The sequence below is a fragment of the Ceratotherium simum genome, chromosome 32, assembly GCF_057802395.1.
Source record: "Ceratotherium simum simum isolate JZ-2026a chromosome 32, ASM5780239v1, whole genome shotgun sequence".
Taxonomy (NCBI): domain Eukaryota; kingdom Metazoa; phylum Chordata; class Mammalia; order Perissodactyla; family Rhinocerotidae; genus Ceratotherium; species Ceratotherium simum.
The window spans coordinates 22,158,150-22,185,650 of NC_141931.1; the positions used below are offsets into that span (position 1 = coordinate 22,158,150).

General features: G+C 49.4%; 1 protein-coding gene and 1 long non-coding RNA gene across 2 annotated transcripts in view; one reads left to right on the forward strand and one right to left on the reverse strand.

Annotated features, from left to right (window-relative positions):
• On the reverse strand, positions 1 to 24,082 carry ECHDC3 (enoyl-CoA hydratase domain containing 3). Its single transcript, XM_087420831.1, has 5 exons — positions 23,810 to 24,082; positions 19,330 to 19,451; positions 17,538 to 17,635; positions 12,796 to 12,996; positions 1 to 3,631 (listed from the first exon to the last, which is right to left on the reverse strand). The coding sequence occupies exons 1-5, from the start codon at positions 23,977 to 23,979 to the stop codon at positions 3,320 to 3,322; spliced, it is 903 nt and encodes a 300-aa protein (XP_087276957.1). The 5' UTR covers positions 23,980 to 24,082; the 3' UTR covers positions 1 to 3,319.
• LOC147912983 (uncharacterized) overlaps positions 23,180 to 27,501 on the forward strand; it is a 9,560-nt gene continuing 5,238 nt past the window's right edge. The window contains exons 1-2 of the long non-coding RNA XR_015549366.1: positions 23,180 to 23,228; positions 26,835 to 26,958. This is a non-coding gene — a long non-coding RNA (uncharacterized LOC147912983). The remainder of the gene's footprint in view (positions 23,229 to 26,834; positions 26,959 to 27,501) is intronic.

A 27,501-nucleotide genomic window follows, 5' to 3' on the forward strand; every position in this document is an offset into this window, starting at 1 on the left:
AAGACTGAAATTTAATGTTTTATTAACTGTAACATCAACTTCAATAATGTTGAATTTAACTCTTGCCTACTTGATGGTTGCCAAGAAATAATGATGGTTAATTACATGTTTAAAAACAATTTAAAAGCAAACTATTCAAGTCCTTTCCCTACATAGAAGAATGAGGTTTAGTGTGGAAGAGGGGTCACACTTTGGAAATGCTGCTCCTGCTGCAGTGACTTTTCAGAGGAAGCAGAGAGGAAGGGGTGAATAACGCCCCCCCATGAAATTAAGAGTAATCACCAATCTCAATAGAATCTGCCTCCTGTAGGGGCTTCCTAGCCACTGATATCTTTCAGAGGTTCAGGTGTGGCCCCCAAAGCTCTGAGCATCGGGATTTCTCGTTCTCAAATGTAATCAGGTGTTTTCAAGGTTCACCACCTGTCAGGGTAAAATGCCCATCTTCTCCATTTGTAAAGAGCACTTTCTTTGAGCAGAAGCTGCCTGTTTCAAGTTTCTTGGCTAGTTTCCCAGTCCCTGTACTGTAGAATCTGGAACGTCAGAACTAACAGCCCAAGAGTGTCCAACGGCGTCATTTTCATATGACGGACACTGAGTGCTGACAGAGGGTATGTCACCTCCACACGGCGACACAGCCAGTCCATGTCAGACCTGGGACCAGAACTCGGCGTTCTTGGCGTTCAAATCCGGGCTTTCCTCTGAATCCCCAACACTGCGCTGCCCTGGTCTGCATTCTGGTTGGCTTCCTTTGAGAGCACTGGTGGTCTGACTCTCCAGGCTGGAACAGCGATCTTTTCGGTATGTTGGGAGGAATGTGTTGTGGTGGTCAGGCACACAGTATCCAGAATGATATAAATCCAAACCCACATGCTGGCTTGACTGTGGCAAATGCCTTAACTTCTCTGAGCTCCCACACAGCAGGGGGTAGTACGAGCTACTCCACGGGCTGCCTGGCTCGAACTGAGGCTCGTTAAATCAGCACGTGCTCTCGAGTGGCAACTCCCCCCAAAGTCACTGATGTAAAGTTAATCAGGCAGCTGGTGTCTGTCCTTCACTCCATTTGTTTATACTCTCCAGGGCTCACGCCAGCCTTCGGGGTGATCTCTTACTCAGGGCCAGCAGGAGTGAATACCCATTTCACTGACTTCTTAGCCCCTGGACCTGCTGGGGTGTGGTCTGCTGGGCTGAGCTCAGCAAAGCTCCCTGAGAAGCAAATGGTACAGAGAGAAAGATGAATATACCAGGCTTTCCAAAAGCAATCATCAAGTGTGGTTATCAGAGAATTTTTATGCAATAGCCCAGTGGAAGGAAGCAGAGATACAAATTAACCTCTGATTTATATTAGCCATGGGGGTGAATTATATGACACTGGAGGCTTGGTAGCAGATTTTCCTTCTGGATTGTTTTCTGCACAAGCGACAATTAAGATTTATAGCTAGCCCCTGAGTGCACATCAGCTCACAGGCTGGGACGCCAGCCCAGAGGCCTGGGGATCTCACGGTCTGAGGGTGCAGCTCACACAGAAACGGGAAGTTAACTTTTGATTTTCGTTTGCCAAATGTGTGAGAAGGCTTTGTTCGTTTCTCCAAAGCCCAGAGAGTTTATAACACTCTCTCCACACTATGCGATCTGCCAAGGGCCAACCTCCACAGCAGGCCGCCTGGGGAGGAAGGGGCGGTAGGGCCCCACTGACGGCGTTATTTTTGAGCAGACCACAACAGCCCAGGCCTTCACAAGCTAGTCTGGAATTTTAGCCAGCTGCTTGTTAGCTCCGTAGGGAAAACTCCAGCAGTGGTCTGTCAATAGTCAAATCTGATGTCCCTTGTGTGCGGGCTAAGTTTTGTAGGAAGGCTACTCGGTCCATTCCTTCATTTGGAAAGCTGCTGTGGAGCAGGAAAGTCGTCTTCAGGCTGGCCTCACCCCTGCCCAGGATCTCCCCATGAGGTGGCCACAGGAGAAAGAGCATCCATGGCTTCATCAGGCAAGGGTTGGAACCCTCACTCTATCCAGTCTCAGCTGTTTGACCTTTGACAAGCGGGTCTCAACTACTCATCTCTGAGTACAGAGGGTACCCGGCACACCAGGAGTCCAGTAAACGTAGCTCTAACCATCTTTCTGCTCGTGAGGAAACTCTGAGTAACAAGCTCCTTCTTTCCAAGAAAGCACTCTTTTTCACCTTTCTAGACTCTAGCAAAGAAAAATATTGCCAGTCTCCACAGAGACCCGTGAAAGCACCAGGGGCTCTCCACACCGAGACGTGGCCGCCCCAGCAACCTCAGTGAGAACCACATGGTGTCTTTATCCTTGGCAGGGGTACCAGTCACATTCGTGGCCACTTCTACTCTTAGGGAAAATAAACTGGCTTAAAAAAAAAAAAAATCAGCCCTACGGACAAGCTGGAGGACAAGAGATTTAGGACATTTCTTGGGCCATATTGGACCAGAAGCCAGAAAGCAACATGTTTAGGTCCTAATCCAAACACTTGCTTAGTCGGGGCCTCACACGCCTGATGCTAGTTTGGATTCTTGACCAGAAGCTGAGCTGAGTTTGGAAGTGTATCCGGAGCAGGCGACTCCCAGCGGGTAGAACGCGTGTTCTGTGTCCCTCCCACCTCTCCTCTGTGTTTTTGTCTTCAGGTTTGGCCCAAGGCCCGGTGTCACAGTACCTTGGGCGGCCAGGACAGTCCTTATAGGAACATCAGGAACCTACCACTCGCCCATCAGCCTGGCCTTACAAGGAACGAGTTAATTGATACTTTTCTCTCTCAGACAGCTTATAGTCTGGTTGGGAAGATAAAATTACCAGTCTCTCTAAATATTTAATCTTTTTAAATCACGTAAGATTATTCCAAAGCCATAGGCATGATAATTTCTCAATAGAATCAAGATTTTCAGTGTGGAGAGTGTCTCGTGGAGACTGGACATGTGTCACCTCTCTTGGGCAACCAGAACTACTTGCGCCTCAGGGCACATTTCTATAGTGCAGTCTAGTTAGCATCCTTCTTTCTTGTCTCAGTTTATCATCGCCTCCCCCATGTCAGGGTGATCCCTCACTGAGGGTCCTGTGAAGGAGTATATCAAATAGCGGCTTTCTAGCCGGCTGGCAGAGGCACTCACTACCCTTAAGCACTTCGTTTGACTCTCCACTCCATCTTTTCCCCAAGAGATCATGGCTTTTAACACAGACCACATGCAGTGAAACCATTACTAACGTTACAATCATAAGGCAGCAGTGGTGTTTGGGGACCAGAAGGCATGGGGTGGGGATGTCTGAGCACTGCCCACTGGGCACACTCCCCTCCAGTCTCTGATAAGGTCGGCTAGTGTGACCAGACAGGTTTTCTCTTCTGGATGAAGGCCTTGATTCCCTCCTGCCCATCTGGCAGGGCTATGTTGTCCACCATGGTCTGGGAGGTGAGGTAGTAGGCTGTTCTAAGGTCCTGGGGCAGCTGCTTGTAGAAGCTGGCCTTGCCCAAAGACACCACAACACGGCTCAAGGAGGCAATCTTTTTTGCTATCTTCATGGTCTCCTCCTCCAGCTGTTCTTCAGGCACCACTTTGCTGAGCAGCCCATGGAGCAAGGCCTCCTGAGCAGAAATGGGCTCCCCAGTAAAAAGCATTTTTAAGGCGACCTGAGGGAGAAAAGATGTGCGATTATTAAGGCATCTCCTTGTGACCCACTGCCCCCTACATCCCACGCTGTCCATGTCACTCTGCTGAGATGGTCAGTCTCCTGACCTGCCTACGACCTCAGCCCAGTTATCTGCCTCCTCAGATAGCATCTCACCCATCACCCCTAATGCCTTCAATACCCCAACTCCTGCCAGGGACAGGTGGCATCTTTCCCAGAGCAAGCAAAACATCAGTGCCCAGGGGAGGGAGTGACCCCTTGTGTCCTCTCTTTCCTTCCCAGATCTGAGCGCCCAGCCTCTGCTGAGGCAGGAGATTCACCTGCCTGTTTCACCGGCCAAGCCCAGGACAGCGGCCCATCTGATGGGATGAAAGGGAAAAGGCCGCAGCGAAGACGCCCAGGGCCTCCCACACACCAATGCGGCGGCCCCTTTCCAGAGGGAGGAAACGTTCGGGGCTGCCATCACCTCAGTCTGATTTGAAAGAGCAGCTTCCCGTAAACCAGAGGAGGAGGGGTTGAAAGGAGATGTCTCCCAGGCACCAGGCCTAGGGGCCCAGCATGATCTTAACTTCCGAATGGGGGAGACCTGGCGGCAGAAGAGCCCTCCTCCCCCCAAACTTCGATGTCCGCAGAAAGGGGAGTGTAACCTCCTGACTCTGCCACAGTGTGCCTCGATTCTCTAATTCTGCAAAGCCCGGCTTCCGGAAACTCAAATTTACAACTTAAAGAGGGGTTTCTGGATGGACAGGGAACACACAGGGGGTGAAGCAACCCTCCTCTCCCTCTCCCCTCGGGCACTCTCCTGCAGCCCTGCTGGCAGCTTGGCTGTTCCTGGAACATGCCAGGTGTGCTGTCACCCCAGGGTCCGTGTACTGCTGTTCCCTCAGCCTGCAATGCTCTGTGTCCAGGTGTCCTCACGGCTTGTGCCCTCATCTCCTTCGGGTCTCTGCTCACGTGTCACTTTATCGATGAGGTCCTCCAGGACACTCTACAAAAACTGCAAATCAAACCCCAGCACTGTCCCCCTTTCTGGCTGTATCTTATCCTTTGCACTGTCACCATTTAACATACTATATACTTGACATGTTTATTTGTTTATTGTATTACCTCCTTCGCTAGCATGTAAACTGCACTAGGTCAGAGAGGTTTTTTTTTTCCACTGTTCTGTTTATTTCTGTATCAGCAGCACCAGAAGGGTACCCCGCATATTGTAGGCAACCTGCTAGATATCGATTGATGAGTGATCTAGAGGACAAATGGATGAAGGCTGAGAGAGGACAGCAGAAGGGATGCTCCAGCCCTTTAGAGGCCAGGTCAAAAGGGGAGACAGCTTCCACTGGGCTCTTGGGCTCTCTCTCTTGGGCTGCTCAGCCTTGGGACCGGCCACCATGCTGTGAGGAAGCGCAAGCCACACTGAGAGGCTAAGTGTTCCAGCTGAGAAGCAGCCTCAACAGGTCACATGAGACACGGGAGTGAACAAGCCCTCAGATGACTGTCCCCAGCTGTCACTCCCCCATCTTCACTCTTCCCAGCTGAGGCCACAGACGTTGTGGAGCAGAGACAAGCTCTCCTCGCTGAGCCCCATCCAAATCGCAGATTCAGGAACTAAACAAATTACTGTTGTCGTTCTGAGCCACCAAGTTGCAGGTGGTTTGTTATGCAGTAATAGACAACTGGACCAGCTTGGGATATAAATTTAGGAGTCACTGGCATTTAGATCTTGCTAATGACTAGGTTTCTCAACCTAGGTGCCATTGTATATTTTGGACCACATAATTTTTTGTTGTGTGGGATTGTCCTGTGTATTGTAGGATGCTTAGCAGCATCCCCAACCTCTACCCACTGGGTGCCAATAATACCCCCACCAGCAGTTGTGACAACCAAAAATGTCCCCAGGCATTGCCAAACGTCCCCTGGGGCCAATAATGCTCCCAGTCTAGAACCACCGATTTAGACGGTTTTTTAAGTCATGAGACTAGATTGGATCACCTAGAACCAAGCTTTGATAGAGAAGGAGAGGCCAGAAGGCTGGGCCCGAGGACTCTTGCCATCACGGGTACAGATGGAGTCCACGCTGGACTGGCAGTCAGGGAAAGGGGATTGGGGCCCCATTTTCTCCTCTGCAAAGTCAGGGGAGTGGACTAAACCCCAACTTCATCCAATTTTGGAAATTTAATGATTCCACATTGGAGGCAGCAGGAACATAATGCCTGTGGGTCAGAGATGATTTTTTAGTCGACCAGGAACAGCATCTCACTCCAAAGCATGTTTGAAGTGCTGGTTGAACATGGAGCTAAAAACCATGTCCTGCTGACTCAGGGCTGCTAAGTAAGACCCTGCTGAGGAGACCCGGTGAGTCACAGTGCAGGGGCCAGGGTAACATCCACTCCATCGCTGCCCGAGAAGCACATGGCAGCTGGGACATAGGTCAGAAGCCAGGGGAAAGCAGAGTCCCTGCACCTTCCAGCCTTTTTTTTCCTCTGCCAATGCAGGTGGCTCTCAGGGAATCCACGTGGCCCATGTATCAGAAAGTGACTGATCCCGAAAACGACACGAAAAAGCAAACCCACCAAAGTCAAGCGCATCAATCCCCTCATAACTTAGAATGGCCAAGACCTCAGATGACTTTTAAAGAGTGGTTATGAATGGCAGCAGAGCCGGCAGAAGGAACTCATTAAAATCAAAGCAGTAGGTGCTCCCCTGGCTGGCTCAGCAGACAGGCATTTATTCAGCCCGTGCAGTTGGTACCTACTGTTTGCGCTCCTGATCTGTCCATGGGACAGTGTCCTTATCAGTGCCTTCCTCTGAGAGGTGCCTTCTTCAGCGTCTCTGTTCCTTTCATGTCCCTCCCTCTCCCAGAGCCTCTTCATTTCCATTCTCCTTCCCAGGCTCCGTTACACGTTTATAAAGTGCCTGTCTGACTCAGATACTGCAGCTGCACAGGATCGAGGTGCCCCAAGAAGTTCTTAGTGCAAGTCCTTTGGAGCCCCAGCTTCCGCAGGCCGGGGCACGGGGCAGGGCTCTGTGGGGGCCTCGTCCCACCTGCTGAGCGTCCTCATCCAAAGGACCCCTGAGCAGGTTGCTTCTCATCTCCCACTTCCCCAACTGGAACACATGAGCACAAATGACTGTCTTCCAGGGGTGCTGTGAAGAACAGCTAACTGAGGACTGCGGGGCACACTGTCCCATCGAGAGCAATGGAAATGCTGGAAAGAACGGTCCATTTGAGCTGGACATAAGCCGGGGAAATAACTGTGATGGTTTTGCTTGCAGACGAGAAGCTCAAGGGACCTGGCATGAGTCTGTGTTTATGAGGACACTGACCAACTCACATGAGGAACTCACATCAGAGCGTAACTTTCTCTTGTACCTTCATCCATTCACTGAACAAATATTCATATAGGAAATCTATGTGTCAAGAATAGTGCTATGGACCGAACTGTGTCTCCCCAAAATTCGTATGTTGAAGCACTAACCCCCAATGTGACTGTATTTGGAGATGGGGCCTAGAAGGAGAAAAGGTTAAATGAGGTCATGAGGGTGGGGCCCTAATTCAACAGGATTGGTGGCCTTATAAGAAGAGGAATATCTCTCTGCCATGTGAGGACACAGAGAGACAACGGCCGTCTGCAAGCCAGAAAGAGAGCTCTCCCCAGAAACCAATCTCCTGGCACCTTGATCTTGGACTTTCAGCTTCCAGAATTGTCAGAAAATAAATTTCTGTTGCTTAAGTCATCCAGTCTGTGGTATTCGTTATGGCAGCCCAAGCTGACTAATACACACAGGAAGATTATCGATTTTTGTAATATCTTAATTCCAAAGCAACTCCAAAAATTTGCTTTAGGAAAAAAAAAAAAAGCTTATAGGTCCCTGAACTGAATCACTCTGGGAGCACATGGAATCCTAACCCTTGGAGACGTGTGAACAGGGCCGACCCCTGTCTGTCAGAGAGAGACGGTTCTGCTCACAGGAGAATTAAATGACCTCTGAAATTCCCTTCTAGATAAAAGACTTCTAATGTTATTTAAGGATCTCTAATCATAAACAAAAAGCAAGTGACCTTTTGGACAGAAAGGATATTTTCCCCTTATGTCAGTGAGTCAGTCAGCGAAATAGAGAAAGACAGAGATAGACAGCTAGTCAGAACAAGAGACACAGTCAGAAATCAGTCAGAATATAGTCAGATTCTATAGGTTCCTCTACTAAGTTCTGGGCTCTGTGCTCAGCACATTTGGAAATAAAATGGTGCCCAGACACCACCCCAGCCTCTCTTGTTACCAACAGTCCAGTGGCTACAAGGACCGTTAAATTCAGAAAACACCTCACATGGAAATATTTTCAAAGGTGCAAGACACGCATCTTTCTGGAACACTCTGACTGCAGCCTCGCCTGCAGGCAGGTGAAAGGACCACCGCATGCGGCCACGTCCCCGCTACTCCTGGATTCATCAGCACTTATTTTTGATACAAACTTCTTTTACTACCACTTACACGGATTCACTTACAGTGAAAAAATCCTAATCATTAAATAGTAGGAGGTTTTATTTATGTCCCTCCCCCTCCTCTTTCCCTCTCTGTGTAGAATGACAGACTCTCCCGTGGAGAAGGATGAGGAGGGATGATGAAGAAGGCTTGGTCTCCGCTGTGCGCCAGGTCTCCTGGGGTTTCGGAACCCGATTCTGGGGGCCTCCGCTTGGTCGCAGGCTTTGGCGTCAGGCACACGAGGTCTGCTCCTTAGTCTCATCTCAAACCCAGGCAGCACAACAGACAAACTGCCTCCCAGGAGTGCCAGTTTTTAAAAAGAAAGAAGTCAGGAGAAGAAGCGGAGCACCCGGGACGGTGGACAGGGGCTGGCTGAGTGGCTTCCTTCTTGCGAACCACTGGATGCGTCCCAGTAGAGGCAAACAGGAGAGAAAGGGCCCCTGTGGCCCTCAGTGATGGAGGCAAAGCGGGAGTGGGGTCAGCCAGAGCGCCGGGGCACGCCAGCCTCCACGTGGACCGGGCAGGGCACTCTCCCTCGTGCTTCCCGTCCTGGCACCTCTCCCTGCAGTCCTGAAGACCAAGAAGGTCTCAATGGGATCAGCGCTCTCACAAAAGAAGTCTAGAGGAGTAAGGTCAAGGCCTGAGTCCCTGGCCCTGCCCTCGGCTTCCTAGGTCATCCCCACTTAGTCTCCAACCCTCTCTGGGCCTCAGCTTGCCAATCTGCCTAGTGGGGCAATACTACTTAGCACCATATTGCTTTACAGGGATTTTACCCAAACAGATTAGATAATAGAGTGTCATTCCCTAAGAAAAAGAAAGCCTATTTATTTTATAGCGAATCAGCACAATCTTTACTTAAAGTCTCTATGTGCTGTGCCCCCGAAACTTCAGATGAAAGAGAAGAAGACACGTCCCCTCACTCTCTTCGCCAATCAACCATGCAGCCTTTCAGGGCGGCCCTCCTTGGGTCACCCTAACTAGTGGTGGCTTAATACTTCCCCCTCCGGGGGTATCTGCATTAAAACGACAGAAGGCCCTTGAGGCCCAGGCCCACCCCAGAGGCAGGGGGACCTGGGTCTGGAGTCAAATGTCCCTGAGCTCCGATCCCAGATCAGCCACTTACTGACCACAGGACCTTAAGGAAGTGACTTAACACCTCTGAGTCTGTTTCCTCATCTGAAAGACAGGAGTAAGGCCTCCATCCTCCTGCAGAATTGTGAGGATTAGAGAAAGTACGTGTAAGGCTCACAGTACAGAGCTGGGCGCTCAGCAGGCAGCTGATAAATGCAGAGGCTACTATTAACACGCCGATTCCAACTGTAAATTTGTATGACTCTCAAACGTTGGCTTTTAGGTGTCACCGCCCCTGAAAGGGGGTGATTATTTAAAGTAGGGGGTGCTCAGATCCCCTCAAGGCACACCTATGACAAGACCCAGCTGGCGGTATGTGGGCGTCAGGGGTTGCCACGCGGCAGGACTCAGGGGAGGGGAGCTGAGGGAGGATCGCCAGGCCCATTTAACTGGCTGGGAAACGCTAGGTGAGTCGCTGGACCCCCCAGGCCCTCTGTAAGTTGGGGTGTTGAACTGCGGGTTCTCGAAGGCGCCGAGGCCGCGTGTCCCACTGTGACGGCCTCGCAAACCACCCTTAAAAAGCAGATTCTGACACGCTGGGTCTGGGGGGGGCCTGGGACCCTGCGTTTCTCCCGGGCTCTCTGGTGATCAGCCCACCAGGCCGAGCGGCAAAGCTTTACACTTCCAGCTTGGAAGCTCTACTGTGTTCTGATGAGACTCTTAGGAAATCAGATGCTAGAGTCACAACGTTACCATGGCAAATAGGAGGAAGCAAGTGTTCCCACCGCGGAGGCATGGCTGGTCTGGGAGGAGGGGGTTCGGATCTTTCCTGCGCTCTACCTGACACCAACTGCTCGAGGCGCTGGCTCCACGTTTCTGAACCAGGCCAGCTCCGACTGGGGAAGGGAGCAGCTGCGCCAGGCAGGTTGTGTAGATGGTGCAAGGCAGATGCATTATTTAGCTCACGCCAGAGGAAAGAGACACTTCACAAATGTGGAAGATTATTCACGCCCAGGCTCAGCTGGGCTTGAACACAAGGGCTCCACTCCCGGTTTCTGCTCCCAGTGGACGAACCGCAGCCCCTTGGTCTCTCGGTCTCCTCAGCTGCGCAGTTTCCCGTGGTGACCAGCAGAGGGCACTGGTGACCCACACGTGTGGCCTTAGCTGGCGTGGAAAGGGCCGAGCTTCCCAGGCAGGCCGGGTTGCAAAAGCAGCTGCTTGCTTCCCTGTGGACGTGCAGGGGGACAGTGCCCCCCACCCACACACAGGTGACGGCCTCTGTACGGATGTGTTCGTATGGGTGCACGCAAGCAATGGCGACAGGCAGGTTTAGATTTCTGTGAATCCCTAGTTTTCCACCTAAAGGGGGCCACACAGGTGAAGGCTGCAGATCCAGAAACACGGCAGAGGCCGTACCTTCCTACTAGATTCCCGGTATCAGTACTGCGATTTCAGCTCATTGGTGTTGACCGCAAACCTCAGGTAGCCCAACATCAATGAGCCCAATGTGTAGGCGCATCTACTGACAACTCTGAGCCACTTTCAGATGGCCAACTAGGAAAAAACTCCGAAGGCTTGAAAACAATTCACAGGCTTCCTGGGGATCAGACCACGAGGAGTGCAGATCAGGGATCTGAGCGGGGAAATACTGGAGACTCTTTGCCCCGTCTTCTGCGCAGGGCTGGCCCCTTGCAGAAACTGTCTCTGGAAGGTAAAAGCTACTTTGGTTCTTATAACGTCCTGCCCCTTAATCTGTCACACTGGGCAATTATGCAATGTGGTTCTGAGAACTGGGCTTCCTGGGAACTGAAGGCATGTTTCTGTCACATTTTTCTCCCTCTTTCTTCTCAAAAACTAATTTAAAATTTGACAAATATGAGATAATGTTTAAGTTTCTAGGACTCAATTATAAGCCTTGATTTACAAAGTTTGTTTTGAGAAAGAATGGATTCTTATCCTGACAGTAGGGCTGATTTAAGGGTTTCAAATGCCTTGACACGGAACCTTCCAGAATGTCAGGTGTTGAAGGAGATGAACAGCCACAGGCAGGCTAACCAGTACAGCTGCCTTTAACCATGCCAAAGGCCTCGTGATTTGACTTGCACAATTATAAGAGTTTATTAACAAGCTCTGACAATATATTACAATGCACCTTAATTTAATGTACTGGCACAAAGTAGAGACTTAAGAAGTATTTATTGAATTGGTATATACACATTTTAGGTAAATGTGTATCCTGACAGGATCCAAACACCCCCTTGGACATGAGGACATTTAAGCAAGTTCTTGTGTTTGGACAGGTCACCCTGTGCAGTGTAGAGCCCACGTCCAGCCAGTTTTCATAAGTGTGTGTGCTTGGAGGTATCTGTCTTCAGAATTCTCTCACAAACACACATTTCTGGAAAAACTAAGGAGGAGGCACCGTGAAAGAAAGCAGTGCTTCCCTCCACTTCTTGGTCCCGCGGTTGACTTCCCTTGGGTCTCGTTTCTCTTGTGCTGCAGGCATGTGAGCAACTGCTAATTTTTGTAGTTGATGCTAAAATGGATAATATATTCTAGAAAGCACTTTGGGTTCCGTACTTGCTCTGGTATATGACTCTCCCTCCCCCCTCCTTTTTTTTTTGTGTGTCAGGAAGATCAGCCCTGAGCTAACATCTGATGCCAATCCTCCTCTTTTTGCTGAGGAAGCTTGGCCCTGGGCTAACATCCGTGCCCATCTTCCTCCACTTTACATGGGACGCCGCCACAGCATGGCCTGACAAGCAGTGCGTAGGTCCGCTCCCGGGATCCGAACCTGCCAACCCCGGGCTGCCGGAGACAAGCACATGCACTTACCCACTACGCCACCTGGCCAGCCCCTTCCCCCTCCCCTTTTAAAAATAGATTTCCAATTGAGAATGAGGAGCTATTCTTTCCTAGAGCAAGGAAGCCACTGGTTTCCACTTAAGAGATGTTCAGTAAATATTATTTCACCGTGTCACAGGAAGGAAGAAAGCTTTGTGGAGAAAATGGACTTCTCTGCGGTTACCGACGACAGAAGAACTTGTGTAATACGGCTCCTTCTGGGGCAGATTCAACATACCATGCACGGGGGGTTCCTGAAATGCAACCATCTTAAACCTGACACACTGGGTATATTTATTTTTTTATCAGCTGCTTTCAATCCATTCTGGAGCGAGACAGACCGTTGGCAAACAAGAAGCCAGCGCACTAGCATCCGAGCCCCTTGATACTGGCGTGTGTCACCATGATATGATCTCTCATGGGCAACCACTGGGTGCAATAAAACTCAGTCTCAATTGCATTTCAAATAGGATTACAAAAACGTGTGCCTTTATGAAAACAAACAAAACAAATCCAAACACCGAGGTAAGAGTGAGATGTGGTGATCCACAAACTGAAGCCCACCGTGAGAGGCTACAGAGGAACAGGCAGCTGGCTACGCCCTCCCCCACACACGACATCAGAAGGAACGCGGTGGCACATCCAGCCAGCGGTGCCTTGGGCAGAATGTCCTGATTCAAACAGTACTTTTAACCAGTGAATTCCGGAACTAACCCTCACAGGCACCGGAGGATCACACCAGGGACAGGGCTGCGGGGAATTCGATTACCTTTCTCGGCACTGCTCTCCCCAAGGCGACCCCAGGGCTGGAGCAGAAGAGCCCGATGTTCACACCCGGGGTGGCGAAAGAGGACTTGTCGCTCGCCACGGCGATGTCACAGCTGGCCACCAGCTGACACCCGGCAGCAGTGGCCAAGCCGTTCACCATGGCAATGATTGGCACGGGGTGATTCTGGATCAGCATCATGACCTGAAGGAGCAAACACACCCACTTCACTTCCAGCCAAGAGTGAGGTGCAACATTATTGCTGATTATTGTATATGATTTTACTGTTTTCAGAGTGATTTTCATATGCGTCAGTGTATCATTCTATGAAAAAGAGGAAAAGCAGTCAGTCACCAAGAGAACTGACTTGCATTAAATATTGATTATGAACCAGACTGTACAATTTGGTCTTCTGGGAACCCAGGAGGAAGGAGCCGTATTCTACAACCAGGACTTGAAGTCTCAGGGGGAAGTACCCTCCTCGGGCCACAGGATCCGCCAGCAGTGGCTGTGGGGTCTGAACCCGCATCTGTGGGTCTCCAAGCCGCTGGTCTGTCCGCCCCAGCACGACACCACTGAGAGCCTGCAGTCCCCTCCCACTGCTCCCCAGCAGCCCCTCTGGAGAACAGCGCTGACTGCGACCTTTGGGGAACAAACCCTTCTATTCCAACCGCGCCTGCGTGGAGCCCTCGTGTCAAAAGTCTGAAAGTGATATTTGGTACTTCCTTGAAAAATTAAGGTGGAAAAGTGACTGGAAGGCAATGTCCTTAGTCATTACTTCTCACATTCCCACTGGGAATACTCTCTCAATTCTATGAATATGGTGGGAACACCCTGCTGTCGTCAAAATAAACAAAATTCCTCAAACAGAGCCATGGGCCCAGAGAGGGGAGCGCCAGCTTGCTCATGGGACACTCCTCCCTCCCTTGAATCTCCAGAACTTGAATTTATTTTTGAAGCTCATGAAATAACTTGTTTATTTCTGCATTTCTTCATGACACTCTAAACAGACTGTGTTGCTCTGGTAACTTCCATTTATAAATGGATGCTCTTTGAACCTGGCAGGGAGGGAGGGAGGAAGAGAAGGGGAGCTACATCTAGGCTTGTTTCCCAGGCGGCAACTCAAAGAAAACCCACCTTTACTGATTTGAAGATTTTGCCCAAGGAACTTACCTTCTGTATTCATAAACATTTGGTATTTCTCAGCTTTACATAAAACAACCAATGATAGGGGCTGGCCCGGTGGCGCAAGCAGTTAAGTGTGCGTGCTCTGCTGCGGCAGCCCGGGGTTCACCGGTTCAGATCCCAGGCATGCACCGACGCTCTGCTTGGCAAGCCATGCTGTGGCGGTGTCCCACATAAAGTGGAGGAAGATGGGCACGGATGTTAGCCCAGGGCCAATCTTCCTCAGCAAAAAAGAGGAAGACTGGCATCATATATTAGCTCAGGGCTGATCTTCCTCACCAAAAAAAAAAAAAAAACCATAAAAACAACCAATGATATATTAAAGGATATAATATCATACTCTACAGTAGTGGTTCTTGACTTTTTTAGGGGGGTGCCTTTTGAGAACCTGATAAATGCTAATGCCCCTCGCCCTAGAAGAATGCACATGGCTATACCCATACCCCGACACTGCTCATGGATTTAGGGGGTTCGTGCACTCCAGGTGAGGATGGGGTGTTTAGTGACAGAGCTCATCCTCAGTGAGCCGCAACAGCAAGGAGAAGGACACACAAGAACTTCTCAAGTCTCGCTGCAAAAAAGGAAAAGTTTTTGTTTTAGCTCTGAATGTCGTCTGTCGCCTAATGAACTGAAGTTACTTATGAAAAGTCAACTGTGATTAGAGTTGAACACTCCGTCTCCTGCCTGCCATCTATGATGGGCTAGAATTCCGTACAACCTGGTGGGAAAATACTTAGGTAACCCAGCATATATCAACGACATTAAAAATATTCATACCTTTCATAGGAATTCTACTTCCAAAAAATTCTGAAATATGGTAAAAAATGCTGTCTGGACAAAGATGTTCACCAAATCATTATTTTACAATAGTAAAAAAACTATAAATAGTATACACAGATAAAAATAAGTAATAAAAAATGGCTATGCAAACTAAACAATATCCATTTAATGGAATGCTGTGTTCTCATTGTGAAATTTTCCAAGAGAATTATCAGCTTGGTGGTCTGGGGCGTATGTAGTGGTCTGGAGCCAGGCTGCTGGGGTTTGACGCCCACTCTGTCACTCACTGGCTGCCTAACCCTCAGTTTTCTCATCTGTAAAGAGGGTATAATGATAGTACCAACCTTACAGAACATGAGAATTATATAAATATGTCTAAAGTACTTATAATATTACCTGGCACATAGTAAGCATTCAATGCTATAATCATACTATGCTATTACACAGTAAAATCACCACCTATGTATAATTATTCAGACAAGTACACATGGAAAAAGATTAAAAATAAATGTAGCAAAATTCGTATTAATTACAGTTTTCTCTAGGTGGTATGATCACGGTATAGTATCAGTAATTTATTTTTCTTGCTTTTGTTCTTTTAGATTTTCAAAATTTCCTATCATAAGTACTTATTACTTTTATAATTACAAAGTATTTTAAATAAAGTTAGAGAACAATTCAGATGAGATAAAGGGAACAGAAATAATAAACAAGCTGGGATAATCAACCCCTTGATAGTCAAGAATTGATTAGACCTCCCCTTTTGCCTCCTGAATGAGGTCCTTTTTTTTGGTCCTGCCTACTCCAAAATGTGACATCAACTTAACTCTGCCCTAGCCTACGGAACAGCGCGACTGAGGGTTCCACGTTATTTCCAAAAGCGCGAGGCCTGTCCCGATGCCATTTCAGGGGTGGGTGTGAGCAGAGAGAAGAGTCTCCTCCTGGACTAGAGGCAGGGAGCGGGGTCTGGTGAAGGCTGCCCATCAGCTCACACAAGGTCCCTTTGGCTGTTCCATAACCCCGTGTTTCTCCTCATTCTCCTATTCCCGATTTGTAAACAATTAACTATCATGCGGTACTTGTGGTCCGTAACAAATCTGCTATAGTTTTTAGAAGCTGAGCCAAGTCAGGTACTTTTATCTTCCTTTCTAAAATCAGACTTTCTCATGCATGAACCGAACAATGACTTATCTAGCTCATTCTGTTCTAATCTGCCTGCTGATTAGACGTGGAAACTGAAATCTTGCACAAGTTCAGGGTGCTCATATTTATCCAAGACGATTTAATTTTCTTAGGAAAAGTATTAAAGAAATCAATACACTTTCACTCCTACTTCACTACATTAGGGCTGGGTCCTGTGTAGACGCTGTGTCTTTCCAGTGAGCCGGAGGCATCCGTGGGTTGGAGGCCTCCACGAAATCCGGCCTGTATCCTCTGAAGCAGCCCTGGCTCCCCTGTGGCCCTCTGTGAACCTGTTTAGATCTCAGTTCATGCAGACACCACGGCAGACGGATAAAAGCAGGTCCTTTATGGAGGAGGGGAGGGCTCTACTGGTTATCTTTGATGAGTTTCTATTTTGGCCAAATATACTGGGTATTAGTAGAAAAATAACTTCCAAAGCACGAAGCCTTGGCAAACACAAGAGCAGAATGTTACATAAACATCATTAACGTGAAACAAAAGCCCTATGTCTTAGCTCTGGCTTGCTGCCACCTCTCCATGAGGCCTCAAGTCAATCGCTTTTCTAGTTTGTCCCTCCACGAAATGAGAAAACTATAATCTGATCTCTTTATGGGTTTCTGGAAGGGCAAGGAAAACAAACGATGGACAGAGAGGTAACTTAATCACCTTCCTGTTCACCTCCCTCTTGCTTACCTCTGTCTACATGATAGGAATCGTTAACATTTGTTAAATTATTAATGACCAAACAAAAGAATAAGTCAATGAATGAATGAAAAATTAGGTCAAGTAATCTTAGGGTCAGGTTATGAACCTGTTTTTTATGTCTTCTTTCTTAACTACATTTCCAGTTTCAGTTTGGCAGAAAACTCTTTTTTCCTTCTATTTCTTTCAAGTTTTATGTATATATTAGTGCTCAATAAACACGCATGAAATGAACAATGTGTTACTTAAAGTTGGATTCCATAGTCAATTTTTTTATTATCTAGGGGTTGATTTGATATATTTATAAATCAGCCCAAACTTTTTGTTCTTCCTCCTCCGTATCTATCGGCAATTTCCCTCCTTCATATGGTTAAAGAGACAGAAAGGAAGAGGTGAAAATCAAGAGGTTAATTTTCCTACTTGGAGGTGGTGATTCTAAAGGTTGGTTGAGAGAAGGGTTTGAAAATAATTTTAAAAATCATATTTATTCCATTTATGAATGTTCTCTCTTGCCCATTAACAGAGCTGTTTTAAAATTTTAAAAATTATAATAATCTTAGGTTCTTCCTCTCTAAAGATGTACATTTCCATCCTTTACCTCTTACTTATGTGTATACTAAGACAAACCCCCTTAATGCTTGATGTGGCACTATTAGTAGCAGCGTATATTTTATTTTCTTTGGCATATAACAAGATCAACAGCAAACTATGGTCACTTCTTAGAAGCCTAACCAAAGAGTTGCTCGGATGAAGGATTCACAATGACCACAGATGTGTCAGTGTTTCTGCCGTGGTAGGTCTCATAGATAAAACCTCATCTGAACTAGAAGCTTAATTCAATATTTAACACAATTATCATTTTCAGGCTTGCAATGTCGACCTTCACCCTGGCTTACCTCAGAACAGGTTCGAAACACTTCAGCATGATAATCTGGGCCTTGCTCATCCGTCAGTTCCTTTAAGTCATGCCCAGAAGAAAATACAGGCCCCTCAGCTGCAAATGTTTCCAGTTGAGAAAAGAAAATAAAAAGATGTAAACAGCCAGAGCTGGGAAGTTCACTTACTTGTCTACTGAATAACTTTAGCGAACAACTGTAGCGATGCTGTGGACACTGAGAGAAAGTTAAAGGCCTAATTTTGATAAGAATAATTCCAGTTTGCCTGAAGAGTTATAGCCAGTATGTCATGATGACAACGCAAGGGAGGCATCTGTCCGCTAAAAGGTCCGTGGTGGAAATGCATGAAAACATTCAAGCACAGATAGGAGAAGCCTCAGCAAGCAGAGGCATGACTTGTTTTCAGAGCTGTCCCTCTGCTCTCACACTTCTGTTTCCGGACTTGGTCTGGCCTGAGTGTATCCACTCACACAAGGCCATCGAAACCCACTGCGCCTTCTAGTGTCTCTGTCATTGAGTCTCTAGACAACGGCCACCCATGGGGGTTAGCACTGGAGAAGGTAGAGAGTGAACAGAACCCCCTTTTTTTACAAACGAGGGATCTGAGGATGTCGTTTTAGTGTTATTGTTGTCATTCAGAAGAACTACAAAATGTAATTCCACTGATAAGCTGATAACACTTTCTCATATTTTCCTTTTCTGGTGGCTGTTTTGACAGGCAATATTATTCCCTTTGAACAAGTGTGGAAATTGTGTCGTTCAGAAGCCGGCTGCCTTTGCTGCATCTGGGTCATACCCCCATGTCTGCTGGACCCTACAGTTGTTTTCCCTTCGCTACATGAAACAGTTGAAAATCTATATTCAACCATTGATAAGAAGGTAACATTCTCCAGAAACACTGATCCTTAATTTCAAAAAAAAAAAAAAAAGGGCATCACAGAGCATCATCCATTTTATTTTTTGTGGCTCCTTTAAAATACCGACATTTCGGGGCTGGCCAGGTGGCACAGTGGTTAAGTTCACACGCTGTGCTTCAGTGGCCCGGAGTTCACAGGTTTGGATTCCGGACGCAGACCTATGCACCACTTGTCAAGCCACGCTATGGCAGGTGTCCCACATATAAAATAGAGGAAGATGGGCACAGATGTTAGCACAGGGCCAATCGTCCTCAGCAAAAAGAGGAGGACTGGCAACAGATGTTAGCTCAGGGCTAATCTTCCTCACCAAAAAAAATAAACAAACAAATAAAATACTGACCACTATTATTTAGACCACCCACATCATCACCAGATAATTTGGTAAAAATTCCTACTGGAAAAAGAGCCTGGAAAGAAATAAGCAAAATATGGCACCACTGAAGAAGACCGTAGATATCAGTTGAAAGCTTGATAAGAACAGAAAGACAAATCTATCAAATGCCCTAGCAGCCTGGTCCTAGCGGACTAGGTAGTCTACCTAAAGGATTCAACCCATCTTATCAGGTCCACGAGGAAGTCAATTCTCTGATTTTGATGGGCAGACCATCACAGCCAAGTGTGGCAATGTTTCATATCTGACAAAAAGGAAAAGACATGTATTTTCACTGCACAGTAATCTTGACTATAATTTCCACAGTTAATAGCGTTAGGACCAAGGCTCCCACTACACATGAGTTTTCCATAATTAGTGTTCTTGTAAAGGAGCTTCAACACAATTCTCCCGTTAAGTGAGGGAATGCCCCAGTTAACCGAAGCATTTTGAGAACTCTTTTCTGGGTACTGCAGAAGACTGAGGATGGATATCAGATAAATACCTGAAATGACAATGACTTTCAGATCTTTGCTCTCAGCTTCGTGAAGAATGTCACTTTGGAGAGATTTCAGCATTGCCAGCGACAGCGCGTTCCTCTTCTCTGGATTGCTCAAGACGATCTTCCTGCGAAGAACATTTTATAATTACTGGGTCATGCACCAGTCAAAACCAGTAAGGGCCCCTGTAATTCCTTTCTAATTTGGGAACTATTTTTTAAAACACCAGGAAGGAGAATTGCAGGTGCTTAGATGCAATGAAGAGGGTCTGTCAACTCTCCAGAGGTACGCTAAGTCAAAACAAGGGGACTACCTGAAATGCGGGCTGGGTTTTCCCCCTCTTTCCCTTGATTTGTTTCTCTTTTTCTCCACGTTTGCTGTCAGAAACATGACTGCCACCTCCACAGAAAGGGCAAGTCACAGCGGCTCCAAAATCATTGTGGCCCTTACTGAGAGGCTGTGAGTTCCAAGACAGTGGCGGGAGCCCAAGGAAGTTGCCACACACTGCTACCTTCCACTTATTTCTCCCCGTTGTTCTTCACAAAGAATAAGGTTAGCAGAAGAGCCAAGAAGGAAATACGACCCCAGATCTCCTCCCACCCACCCCACAGAAGAGGCAGCCAAGGTACAGCTGCCAAAACGCGTAGACAGCAGCATTTTCCCATCTTTTTTTTACAGAGGCATCCTGTATTCTGGAAAATAATTCATGCTGCATGAGAATGGGATATGTGAAGAACAGGACTGAACCGTGTGTGTCATCTCACACAGGGCCTGCTCACTATTTTCAGGTTCCCCACCTGCTGATTAAAATAACCTGAATTGTCATCTCACTGTCTCTTCACAGAAATGTCTTATTTTTGCTGTTATAAGAAACGGGCAGCAAGCCAGACATCAGATTATTGTTATAGATTTTATATCTGTTACCCATCAGTCTCCACCCACATGTTTTCTGCCTTCCTTATTCTTTTTTGAATCTGATAGTCCTACCGCTATGTGTCAACTAGGATCCTCCATAAATAGTCTCCTGTATTGCTGTTTTCTGGAAAACCACTTTGATGACTGAATTTATTTCAGGGCAATAAGAATAACCATCTTCTTTGGAATACCATCTCAGGTTTGCTGCCATCTTCAGGTGGCTGTGATATTCAGGGTTCTGTTTCTCATGAACACGTTCTCTCCTAAGTACAAAAACGACTTGTAGCTGACATGCTCATAGACTTTGAAACCTGTATTTTGGGAGTGGTGGTTAGAGAACTGCTGATAATCTTTCCAGTAAAATAATGAGTGTGCTTGTGGTAGCAAACCTAAAAAGCTGCCATCCCATCCGTGACAAATGCTTAAATTAAATTCTAAGGCCTCAGGCAAAATTGGGTAAAAAGATGCCAGCCCCCAAATGCCATTGCTGCATGGCAGTGTCTGTTCAGATGTGTCCCCTTAATCCTTTGGCTTGTGCATTACACCCCCTGTCAGAGTGTTCTAGATTGCTGAGTTCACTTTTCAACGCGGTGTCACCAGGCTTCTGTTCCTGCCACTCCTCTAAAACTGTCCTCACCATCTCCTATTTGCCAGAACCAAATCCAGTGGCCACTTGGATCAGGCTGTCCTTCTGGAAGCATATTCCTGCTCTCCCGGTTATTTGGTACTTGTTTGGCCGGTCCTTCTCGACTTCTCCTAGCCTTCTGCTAAGCCCTAATGCCAGCGATCCTCGGGGCTCCCTCTTTTGCCCTCTTCTTGTTCCATACACTCTGCCTCGGTAGCTTCGCCTTGGCCTTGGCGTCAACTACTACCTCTGTGCTGATGACTTGCAATCTTTGCCCTACGTCAGTCCTCTCTCCTGAGCTCCAGCCCTGCCAGTTCATTCAAATGCCTCCCGGGCTTCTCCACTGACGTGTCCCTTGGGCACCCCCCCAGCTCCCAAAGCTCCCAAACTTGCCCCCTCCTCTCTCCTTTATTTCAGTGCTGTCACTCAGATGCCCAAGCCAGACACTGAAAGCCATCCTCTATTCCTCTCTCTTCCTTATTCAACTGGTCATCACACCGGGTTGATAATACCTCCAAAAAATGTCACCAGTCTGAATTCTCCTAATGGCACTCTTGCTTCAAAACCCGTGATGCCTTGCACCTAGAGCTTCACCAACAGCACACTCGTTAGATGGAATCTCTTAGAGAGTGAGGTCACCGCCAGGGCATGTGATAAAAGTGGAACGTTTCCATTTACAAGGCAAGAGATGGGCGCTGTAGATGCCCTGATGAGCTGTCTGAAGATCTCCTATTATTGGAAATTACCAGAAGATCCAGGAGGCAAGGCATCACCATGTTCACAGAGGAGACACTCAATGGGTATCTGCTGACTGTATTAATGACCAAAAAGAGCATTTCTATTTTTCACAGCCAATTCTACCAACGCCCGTGATTTTTCATCTCATCATGTTTTTTTGCCATCTCTTTGAAACCTACGTGGTGAGTACACTGAGTTGGCACAGCAGAGTGGGAGGCAGGTTGGAGGCAGAGGGACCCTTCTCTGACTCCTGGCATTCCCACCTACTGGCTGTGTGGCCTTGAACAGACTGTCACCTCTCTGAACTTGCTTCTCCACCATAAAGTGGGATAACATCATCTATGTCGCAGACTGTTGTAAGGGTTGGGGGTAAAGAACATGCAGTGTCCACCAAGTACCCAGTTCATAGCTGGCCCTCACTACACGACAGCAGCATTGCTGAGAAACAGCTTTGAAAAGGGACACTCGAAGCATGACCGAGCTATTCAAGCTCACCTACTTAGCACCCAACATTGTTCTGCTTTATTGCTGGATTTGGGGATTTCCTACCTACAAAATGATTCCCAGCATTTATGATAGATTGTTTCCATCATCTCCCTTTCTGATTCATGTTTAACTCCAGAGAACTCAACCGGGCCTTCTTTTGTCAACCGGCTGCCAAGCCAGAAGTCAGGCTTCTGACAGATTTGCAAAAGCAGAACAGCCCTTGAAAATGGGCAAGAAGGACCCCTACCTGGGCCCTGCATTTTAATTTATTTTATTTTGTGTGTGGGTGTGAAGAAGATCGGCCCTGAGCTAACATCTGCCAATCCTTCCCTTTTTGCTGAGGAAGACTGGCCCTGGGCTAACATCCATGCCCATCTTCCTCCACTTTATATGGGAGGCCGCCACAGCATGGCTTGCCAAGCGGTGCGTCGGTGCCCACCTGGGATCCCAACCGGCTCCGGGCCGCCTCAGCAGAGCGTGCGCACTTAACCGCTTGCGCCACCGGGCCGGCCCCTGGGCCCTGCATTTTAGAGCACCCTGCTAGGACCTTCTTCCAGCTGTGCCCCTCTAGGTGAGCAAGGAGCCCACTGGGATGATGGGTGTGCCCACCTGGAAATCACCACCCCCTTCCAAACCCCGCTGTAGTTACCCGAGACCCTGGAATTCCCAGGCTCTGCAGTGGGCACCCCCAGGACCATGGGGTGCCAAGAGCAGCTGTCTACAGGGGCTGAAGGGACAGAGAGAATATGGGCACGCTGGATGGGGTGCCTGCAGACCTGGGTGCCAAGCCCCTGGCAGAGCAGCAGCAGGAGGGGTGGAGAGGTGGGAGGGGGTGAGGGCAGGGTGGGAAGAAAAGATAAAAGCTTCAGGCCAGCAGCTGGCTTTCCACAGCTTCTGGGGAGCTCCTAGGGGCATGAGGATTGTAAATTCAAACATGGCCTTCCAGGTCTTAGGAAGATCTACTTGTCAGGGGAGGAGAAAACATGTTTAGCAGTTAGCCGGATTCCTAACTTTCAAGTACTTAGCCATGTGACGCAGGCCTCCTTGCCCTGGCCCGGCAAACGTCACGTGAGGCCTGGATGGGACTAGTGGCCCTTCAACCTCTGCTACTTCATCCTCCAGTTTCCAGTCTGTGCACCGGTATGTTTTTTTAAAGGGATTTAGGCTCGTTGAGCCAAAGGGCAGAGCTCAGGACGGTGTGTCCTGCATCCTATTATTGACCCGCCCCCACGTGGCCCTGGGGGTGCGGGCCAAGGAGCAGCTTGGCTCAGCCTAACCCGGCCCTGAGCCAGGTCAGGTTCGTGCGAGGCACAGAACCTTTCCCGAAGGGCTGCCTCAAAGGCCACAGCAGCGGTGGGGCCACCTGCAGAGGGGCCCACACTGAGCCCCCAAGTCCAACCACTCGGCTCAGCTGCCTTAAGGGGTGGAGGATGTGCTGGGGCCGTCGGGGACAGTCCGACTTAAAGTCCCCCGTGTGTGTCCTGCAGGGTCCCCAACGCTACCCTGCCCGGGCTGGGGGCCTCTGCAAACCCCGCATCCGCGGACGTCCCCGCCGCCGGACTGGGCAGTGACGGAGCGGTGGCCCCGCGTGGGGTGGCGGGCGCCGTGGCCCGGCCCCTGTGCGCGTCTGTCCTCCCGGTCCCGCCGTCCGCCCGCACTGGGGACGGCGCCGCTCGCCCGCGGGCCGCTCCGGGGGCAGGGCGCCGCGGCCCCGCGCTCACCTGATGCCGTCCTGCTGCCGCACGCTGGTGGGTCGGGACCCCGGCTCCGGCCGCCCGGCCCCGGCCAGCCCGCGGCTGCAGAGGCCGGCGACGAGCGGAGCCCACGGGCCGCGCCCGAGCCAGCTGGGCCCCTTCGCCCCGAAGGCCCGCAAGCCCGCGGCGGCGGCCATGGCAGCGGAGACGCGTCCCGGAGGCCGGACACTCGAGGGCCGCTGGTGCGAGCCGGCCGCTGCGCTCAGACCGCCCCCGGCCGCGGGCGGAACCGGGTCGCGACTCCCAGGCCCAGGCCGCGATCGGACTCCTCTCCCGGGCCGGACCCCTCTCCCGCCGCCCCGCCCCTCGGCCCCCGGCGCCCCGCCCCCGAGCTCTCCCGCGCCCCCTGTTGCTCCCGCCCCTCCCTGCGCCCCGCCCCCGGCGCCCCCCGCGCCCCGCCCCTAGACCCTGGAGCCCCGCCCCCTGATCCACCAGTCCCAGCCCCTAACGCCCCGCCCCCGAGCTTGCCCGCGCCCCATGACGCCCCCACCTCCACGGCTCCGCCCCCCATAAGCCCCGCCCCCTCGCCTTACGCCCCGCCCCCCCCCACCCCCGCCGACCCCGGGCTCCCTGCACCGCCCCTGCCCCGCCCCTGGGCCCCTGAGGCTTCGAAGGGGTGGGGCCTGGGGGCAGGACGCAGAGTCCAAACCTGCAGGCCCGCTCGGCGGTTTGTTTGCCTTGGCAAGGCCGGATAAAGAGTTTAAGGGAGGCGAGGAGCGGATTCACTTGTTCCTTTCTGCACCAACACCGAGAATGTGGTGGCTCGCCTAGGTTAGAAACATGAGTGTCGTCAGGTGGCGACTGGCGTGAGTGGTGGATGCCACTTTATTACAAATTGCTTTGCGAAGTGCTTCACCCCATCCCCGGGAAACCCGCCCAGGCCTCGCAGGTGATCACAGGTCAGCCGGTGTCCCACGCAGGCGTTGACTTTTGAATGCTTTGTGTCCTCTCTTACTGAGAACCCGTGGGATCGACATGTATCTCTTGGGTTTTTCAGATGCACCCAGGAGGGCAAGGGAGGCCCTTTTCAGGATGTAAACGGCTGGCACGGGTGGGACAGGGCATATCCTGCGGCTGAAAGCCTCAGTATGATGCGACTATCCTCATTGTCATTTGCTGGTTAACTGCTTCCTGTATTGGTTCAATTCCCAAAGTCTGGAGATTTGTGGGACACATGGAAGGAATGGTCTCGGCCTCACCATCTTACAGTCACAGGTGCAATTCTTGGCTTTTGGGTTTTAAAAGCCCAGCACTTGAGGGCTGGAAAGAGCAGCAAACAGGCATAATAGATTTGGGGGTCACAGAGGAGTCACAACAAGGCCTCCAGCCTGAGGCCAGATTAAGGTCCTCCAGGATTGGGGGCCAGGATAGGGCAAGTAGGACTGGTAGGAAAAGCCAGAAGAGGCTAACTGTTGTGGGATTTGGGAGAGGGAGGGGCCAAGTCCTCCTGGAGAAGAAGTGGGAATGGTGGGAAGCCCCAGCGAGGGCAGAGGCAGGCTTCTCCTTTTCCTTGGTAGAACTTCAGGGGGTCACGAGGCTCCAGATGGCACAGGATGTCTGGACAGGTGGGCTTGAACACCTCAGAGAATTTCCCAGGGCCCAGCATGATGCTGTGACAACAGACTGGTCCCTGTCCTCTGAGAGAGGTCTGGACCCCAAGAGGCCCTGAGGTGGGGAACAGAGGATGACTCAGCAAGTGAGGATTGACAAGTGGAAGACAAGGTGGGAATGAGGACATCCTGGATGGGTGACATCACCTGTACCCTTCAGGTAGGCTAGCATATGCCCAGGTAACAACAACAACAACAGCAAAAACTAGTCTAAGTGGCTCACACAACAAAGCCCCATTTCTCACTCACACTACAGGGCTACTGCAAATCAGCAGAAAGCTTTGTGTCAAGTCAGCACTGAACTTGCCCAGGGAGCTGATGGAGCAGCCTCTCTGGAAAGTTGCCAGTCTCTGTGGCAGAGGGAAAAAAAAAAGAATGGGGAAAAGCATAAACTGGCACTTAAAGCTTCCTTCTGGAAATGTCACTTGCTCTCAAGTTTCATTTGCTGGAGCAAGTCACGTGGCCACCTTCAGGTGTGTGGGGAAGTACAACACTCCCTTATGTTTGGAAGGAGGGAGCCAAAATCTTTTTGAGCAATGACTACCTAATGACTACCACACCTGCCCAAGCACAGAGCCTTGGTGTTATAAACTAACTTATGCTTATTACTCAGGGATCATGGATAGAATTCCAAATTGGCTTAGAGCAAGTTTCTGCTGTCAGGCAGAATGAGGGTTTAAAATAGAAATTAAGCTCATAAATAAAATGAAGTTAAATTTCTAAAATACCCACATTTGTGCATTGGGATTTGTATCTTTCCTCTTAGTCATGCCAAATGCAGAAGAGGCAGAGCATGCCACCAGAGGCTGCAGGTCATGCAGGATCAAAAAGTCTGATCAGAATCATCACCATCGTGGACCAAAGTCCACCAGCAGAGGACATTTCTCACCTTCAGACTAAGATTAGTTTCACCAGGAGGACAGGAGATTTGGTTGAGAGAAGCAGAGACCGCTCCATCCCAACATAGGAGTTGGAGTAGAGGAGAGAGAACTGGAATATAGGGTTTTGAGAAAAAGAAGAAACTAGAACGGCATTCAGAGCCTGAAAGTTGCAGATGAAAACGGACAGTTTCAGAGACACCTGCTTCTAAATTTTATTTAGTAATAATAATAGTCACTCTTGAAGAAGCCCCGGCTCTGTGCCAGTGTTTGCACTTGGCTTTACTTCTGCCGTCTCAGGATAACTTGTGAGGCAGGTATCATTATCCCAGTTCAGAGAGGTTTTGCCAGCCCCGCTCCCTCTCAGCACCCTGGTTACAAAGTTGGGACTGGGCACTGGAGGTCAGCTGAAGGATGGGGCTGCGATGGAGGTTTCTGTGCTCATCTAAATTCCTGTGCCAGCTCTCCCATCCCTTTCATGTCTCCTCCCCGCATTTCTTTCAGAGCCTGTAGCCCCGGTTTGAGAGTGGCGAAACACACAAAGAGGGACGTGGAGATGGACGGCTATCGCATTATCCAAGAGGGAGTCGCTATCGCTTGCTGGAACACTTGTCCATCCTTAAGCAGTGTGAGAGTCTTTTCATTCGGGCTGTTTCTGCAGGCCTCCTCTGCCTCATTAATTTTGATAGGGTCTGCTTGTCTCTTCTCTCTTGTTCACTGCCCTTCTAATCTATTTTTCCACACGGGCCCTCTCCTTGACACAATTTGATTTCCCGGTTGCTAGCAGGCTTCTCTCTGGCTTTGATTTATGTGCTCCTTCCCTGGGCCACATGTCTTTGCTGTACAGATGTGTCTTTGCTACCTTTTCACAGTTCCTCTAAAGACCCACGGATGCTTGGCAGAACGTTGCAGAAATAATGCAGAATAAAAGGCTATTCCAGGGAGCCTGGTGTCTCCAGCTTGATGTAGGAATGAAGGAAGACTTAGAAGTCCTCAGGGTGCAGAGAAAGAAAGTGAAGGGCAGATTTTCAGCTGCTTATGGAGTGGTGTTTGAACTTCTTCTGATTATTGATTTCAGACCCTTCTGAGACAGGCGTGTAATGACACGGTTCAGAGGTACAGTGTGAAAGGGGAGCTGAGTTTCAGCAGAGATCCTCTGGCATCCGGCTGA